At 23.3% G+C, this 7,010-nt stretch overlaps 1 protein-coding gene across 1 annotated transcript; it reads left to right on the plus strand.

Moving 5' to 3' along the window:
* Positions 1-564: 564 nt before the first annotated feature.
* Positions 565-2,590, plus strand: LOC110624132 (pentatricopeptide repeat-containing protein At1g31430). Its single transcript, XM_021769238.2, has one exon. It carries the CDS (start codon positions 610-612, stop codon positions 2,587-2,589), a length of 1,980 nt encoding a protein of 659 aa, XP_021624930.1. The 5' UTR covers positions 565-609; the 3' UTR covers position 2,590.
* The last annotated feature ends 4,420 nt before the right edge of the window (positions 2,591-7,010 follow it).

Consider the following 7,010-nt stretch of genomic DNA (forward strand, 5'->3'; position numbering starts at 1 on the left):
AAATATTATTTTTATAATTTAAAATATAAAAAATTTTCATATTTTAATTAATATAAAAATTATAAAAAAAACAGAATAAATCATTTAAAAATTACTACAATAAAATTTTATTATATAAAAATATTTTATTATTACAAATTAATATCTATAATTAAAAATAATATTATACTATATTATAACTCTTTTAATTAAAAAAATTAAATTATATTTATTTAGCTATTGAATAAGACTCAATTTATTTGTAACAAATAATTTATATTCAATTTATTTGTAACCAATCATTTATATTTATAAAATATTTTTTATAAAAAAATATTTCTATAAAAAATATTTTTTGAATAAATAATTTATTTTTTATTATTTAATTAATTTTAAAAATAATTTATTAATAAATTTATATATAAAAATTTTAATAAATCTCTCAGAGCGTATTTAAAAAAGTTATTTTTTTCAAAATAATTTTTTTAAATAAAAAATATTTTCTATTAAATGCCCCAAACAATATAGAAAATATTTTGAATGAAAACAAACAGAAACTAAAAGTATTAAAGGTTTGATATTACTTATTTCCCCTATATATGCCAGCCGGACGCCAAAACCTCGTTAAACATGCAATACAACTTTCGGTTACTGCAGTTAATTTCCCACCAATGCCTTCCAAAAGCAAGCAAATTCTCGACCTTTACAAATCATACCGCCACGCTGAACAAGAAATCCTGCATCTTTCTTCTAAAAAATTGCAAATCAATCACACATCTCAAACAAATCCACGCCCAAATCTTCCGGGTTGGCCTCCACCAAGACATTCACGCTCTCAATAAGCTCATGGTCTTTTGCACCCATTCTTCTGATGGAAAATTGAGCTATGCAGAGACGATCTTCGAGTACGTACAGGACAGATGTTTATTCATCTATAATCTCATGATCAAAGCATTTGCAAAGAAAGGATGTCACAGAAAAGCTCTTTCTCTTTTCGGTAAATTGAGGGAAGATGGCTTGTGGCCTGATAATTTCACTTACCCATTTGTTTTTAAGGCAATTGGATTCTTAGGAGAGGTTTTTGAGGGTGAAAAGATACATGGGTTTGTGATAAAAACTGGTATTGAATTTGATAATTTTGTATGTAATTCTCTCATTGACATGTACGCTCAGTTCGGTTTAATTGATATTATGAAGAAGGTGTTCGATGAAATGCTTCAAAGAGATGTCATTTCCTGGAATGTGCTAATTTCTGGATATGTTAAATGTAGAAGATTTGAGGATGCTATTAATGTTTTTCACCGCATGCGACAAGAGAGTGATTTGATGCCTGATGAAGCCACGGTGGTCAGCACTCTTTCAGCTTGTACAGCTTTAAAAAATTTGGAACTCGGTAAGGAAATTCACCAGTATGTGAGAGAGAGAATTGAGTTCACTTCTATTGTTGGAAATGCATTGATGGACATGTACTGTAAGTGTGGTTGCTTGAGTATGGCACGATTGATTTTTGAACAGATACCTTCTAAAAATGTCATTTGTTGGACTACCATGGTGTGCGGTTATGCAAATTGTGGTGATCTAGAAGAAGCAAGGGAGTTGTTTGAGAGGAGTCCAGTTAGGGATGTTGTTATTTGGACATCTATGATCAATGGGTATGTGCAGTTTAACCGTTTTGATGAAGCAGTGGCACTCTTTAGAGAAATGCAAATGAGAAGAGTCAAACCTGACAAATTCATAGTGGTTTCTCTACTCACAGGTTGTGCTCAAACAGGAGCTCTAGAGCAAGGGAAGTGGATTCATGGGTTCATAGATGAGAACAGAATTCCAGTAGATTTGATTGTTGGCACTGCTCTAATAGATATGTATGCAAAATGTGGGTGCATAGAAAAAGCTTTGGAGATTTTTTATGGGTTAAGAGAAAAAGATACAGCCTCATGGACTTCAATTATATGTGGGCTTGCCATGAATGGGAAGACTGTCAAGGCACTTGAGTTGTTCTCAGAAATGAAACAAGCTGGAGCTAAACCTGATGATATTACTTTTATCGGTGTCCTAAGTGCCTGTAGTCATGGAGGATTGGTCAAGGAAGGTCGGGAGTTCTTCAAGTCTATGACAGCGATGTATAATATTAAGCCAAAATTAGAACACTATGGGTGTCTGATTGACTTACTTGGTCGAGCAGGACTGCTAGATGAAGCAGAGGAGTCAATAAAAAAGATACCTAATGAAGGTCATGCCATCTTAGTTCCACTTTATGGTTCTTTGCTCAGTGCTTGTAGACTCTATAAGAATGTGGATATGGGCAAGCGGGTGGCTATGCAACTGGTGAAAATTGGGTCAAGTGATTCAAGTGTCCACACTCTCCTTGCCAATATCTATGCCTCTGCAGAAAAATGGGAAGATGTAACAAAGGTGAGAAGGAAAATGAAAGATCTTGGAGTAAAAAAGTTGCCTGGTTGTAGTTCAATTGAGGTTGATAGTATCATCCATGAATTTTTTGCCGGGGATCCATCTCACCCAGATCTGGGAGAAATATATTTTATGCTGGATAGATTGGCTAAACCATTGTTTGGTTTAGAAAAGAATGAAATCGAGATAGAAGGTTGTTAGTGTTCGTATGTGTTCTAGTAGAACTTCCTTCAGTTCATTTCTTTTTAGGTTAATTTATAATATAGTAATGAGATTAGGTGAAATGCACACTGAGTTTGAGTTTTTGTTTTTTTAATGGAAAAAAAATGTTCTTAAAATTTGATTTTATTAACAAAATAGTTACTTTTATTAAAATTTACTGCAAGATTATAACAATTTAATTTGTGTATTTTTCACTTTTGTAATATTTTAATATGTTGTCTCAAAATAAGTGATTAAGAGGGGTAAATAGTTTACTTTACTAATTTTTCAGCTCTTAGTTTGAATGAAAGGTTATAGTTATTAACTCTGAGTGTAAAAGAGTGGTAGTTTAAAACAGATATTTCAAAATTTTTTTTGAAGATTTAGAAAATTTTTCTTGAAGATTTAGAAAAAAAAAAAGTTAATCACAAACACGTACTGAAAAGGGCAATGCAAAGGAGAAATTAAATTAGCAAGTGCAAAGGAGAAATTAAATTAGCAAGTTAATTTTATCATATTCTAATCAACATTGATTTTAACTTATAAACACATATCTTATATTAATAATAAAAGCTAAAAGTAGAGAAATTAGGGATGAGAAAATCAAACATAGAGAATTTATTGAGTTTTGGCAAATATAGTCTACATTCACTTTCCTTGAGTCATCACACCACTAAATCTCTTTTAACCAGACAAGAGAACAACTTTATATACAACAACTAAAGAAGTTTTTATGGTGTTTGTAGATCTTTACAAGTTTAATTTACCACTCAAACTTCTATTTATGCTTCAATAGGTGTTTAAAACATCTATCAAGAGAACACACATACATGATCATCTTATATAGGTTTTGCTTTAGAAAAAAAAAACTCTTGACAACTCTTAACAATTATGACAAAATGCTATTAAGATGAGAGAGAAAAGATTTGAAGATGAAAATTAGAAATTTAAATGAAAAGTTTTTAATAGGAGGGTTTTGAATGCTATTAGAAAATAAGTGTTTTTATTATACATTTATGAAGAGTTTCAATCTCTTAAATAAGTGTTTGAAAATTTTTCTTCTTAACTACAGAAATAATTCAATCATAATAAAATTTAAAAGTACTAGCCGTTGAAACATTGAGATTCATGCAGACTTCAGTTAAACTTGCAAACCGAAAGTAGTTAGCTAAAATAATCATATTTCAAAAATCATTTAAATAGAATGAAAGTAAAATATTTTATCATTGATAAAACATTTTAAAATAGTTCATAAAATTATAAGGATTTATATATATTATTTATGATCAACTTATAAAATTATAGGTGCTTATTTATGAATGTGAATATTTACTATCAAATTTATAATAATATAAGAATACATTGAAAAATTATAAAATTTAATTAAACTTGAAAAATTTTATTATTTTGGATAAAAATATACACTAGATTGACATTTTGACCATTTTTAATAGATTTAACAATAAGTTAATTTTTTCTGATTCTAATAACAGACACTGTATTATAATTTTTTTAAATTTCAAATATTAATAGTAATTAAAAACTCAAGAACTAATAAAATATAAGGATTAAACTGTAATTTAATTTTAATTTAAAGTATAAATTTATAATATATGTAAATGTATGAAAGGAAATATGTTAAATTTACTTGAATATTTTTATAAATTTATTGATGAGATTGTTTTAATTTTATTTATGAGTTTAAAATAATATTTAGAAGAGATTTTTTAATTATATTTTTCAGATCCAAATTGATCTCAGGATCGGTAAAGACAGAGAATCACGGATTTAAAGTTGAAGCAAGGGTGAACCCAAGTTGAATCGAGGTGAATTGAGATTTAACTGGAAGTGAATTGAGGTTTAACCGGTGTATTATTAAATAAATAATAAAAAGATTAATAATAATATTTTTATTATAATTAATATTTTTATAAATAATTAATAAAAAAAATTATACTTAAAATTTTAAGATTTAAATATGTTAAAACATAATTTTAAACTTTAAATAAAATATTTACTTTAAATTAAAATTTTATAATAATAAATGAAAATAAATATTATTATATTTATATAAACTAATAAATTTTTATTTACTTTTTAATCTAAAAAATAAAAAATTAAAGTAAATTAATAATTTAATTTAATTAATAAAATAAATTATTTAAATTATAATTTCTTACTTTTTCATGTATCGGCTAATTAGTTAATAATTATTTTATATTAATGTAAATTAATAAAGCATATTATATAATATATATTTTAAGTAGAAGTTTATCATTTAACCGTTTAAGAAAATTCATTGAGTGTGGGTGGATTGTGAGTTCAATTCCTAATAAATTTTTATTTTTAATTAAAAGAGAATGATTTGATTAAGAAAATTGAATTCAAATTATTTAATTTATTAGTTTGATCAAAATTTAATCAGTTCGTATTAAATTATTCAGATTTTAATAAATTAAGAGTTAATAGTTTAATTTGAATTGGATTATAATATAATTTTTAGTTAAATTCATCCGATCAATTTATTCCATTCGATTTTAACAATTACAATTATAATTTTAAAAATTTATATTGAAGTTAATATTATTTAAATACTTAAAAATTAAATTAAATATTTAAATATTATTATAATTTTATTGATAACATTGTTTTAATAGATAATTTTAGTTAAAATTTTACATGGGTTAGAATTAATAAAAAAAATAATTTTATTAAATAAATAATTTAATATTTTATTAATTAATTATCATAAAGTTTATATAAATTTTAAATTCTTAATTTTTTTAAATTTTTATAATAATTTTATTATAATTCAATTTTTTTCAAAAAAATTGATTCTAATAAATTAAAATTATAATAGTTTTATAAAAAAGCAATTATTTTTCTTTTAATTAAACAGATATAAAAAGTATTAAAATATTAATAATAATACTAATAAAAAGTAATGTATTTTAATATGTTAAAAATGAAATTTTATGATATATTATATTTAGAAATAAAATAAAAATTATTTTATCTAATATTAATTTAATTGAATTATTATCTATAATAAATTATATAATTTTTTATTTTTTTTAGTTTTTATATAATTATATTATATATTAAAATGAGAGAAGTAGCAAATAATAAAGTTATCTAAAATAATTCTATTTATATTTATTATAAATTATTTTTATTTTAATTGATTAAAAAGTAATAAATAAATTTAAACTATTATATAAAATTTTTAATTTAAAATTAATCATATATAACTACAGCTAAAAGAAATGAATTCTTCATCATAACACCTTCAAATTTGAAAAAAAAGTCTTCTAATAGAAAATATTTTAAGAAATAAGAAAAAAATTATATATTACAAGATAGATAAAAAAAAATACTTTATTCTCAAGAAAAATGCTTTATTCTCTATATAAGAATAATTGTAACATTATATTTTTATTGCTTATCTTTTTATAGGGATTAAGGCTAAAATATAATTATTTTTTCTATTTTAATTTATATTTTTATAAATTAATTTATATACATATAAATAATAAATTAGAGATGGGCTGATTTAATTATATATTTTATTCTTTTGTATATAATATTATAGTATTACAATTTGAATACTTTATTATATAATTAAATTATAAAATACATATTATGATTTTTTATAATAAAAATATAAACATTTAAATATTTTTTATAATATAATTTTATATTATATTTGAAATATTTTTCTCTACTTTAATTTATATGTTTTTAATTTTTATTGTTACACATTGATTTATATATATAATAAATTAAAGATCAATTAAGTTAATTATATATTTAAAATTTTTATATATAATATTATAATATTGTAATTTTAATATTTTATTATAGAATTAAATTATAAAATATATTATATCTTTATGATGAAACTATAAGCATTGAAATACATTTATAATATAATTTTATGTTATATTTAAAAGTAATAAAATGAATATAAAAACATACAAAATACATTAGATAATAATAGTTATTAAAAGACATCCACACGGTTTAATTGCTAGTTGATGATTTTTTTAAAAATAAGTACATACACATAGTTTTTAAAAATAAGTTTACTATGTAGATATTCCATAAATCCCAACGCCACATGCCACATTATATGGAGTTTTTTTGTTTTTTTATTTTTATTTTTATTTTTTTTTTTAAGAAATAGAGACAAGCACAACCTCAGCATATAAAAGTGGATGGACGGCATGGCAGTGGTAGTGCTTGTATCTCCACCATCAATTTAGTAACCCTTATCCTCACCCCAAGGATTGCATAAACGGCAACCAGGATAGGTTTCCAAGTGCCTTCCATTATCTACATTTTTCCCCATTCATAAAGCCAGAAAAAGAAAAATTATCAATTCATGTTCTTATTAATTTTTGTTTAATTTAGCTAAAAAC

Source organism: Manihot esculenta, chromosome 10 (assembly GCF_001659605.2).
Source record: "Manihot esculenta cultivar AM560-2 chromosome 10, M.esculenta_v8, whole genome shotgun sequence".
NCBI classification, from domain to species: Eukaryota; Viridiplantae; Streptophyta; class Magnoliopsida; order Malpighiales; family Euphorbiaceae; genus Manihot; species Manihot esculenta.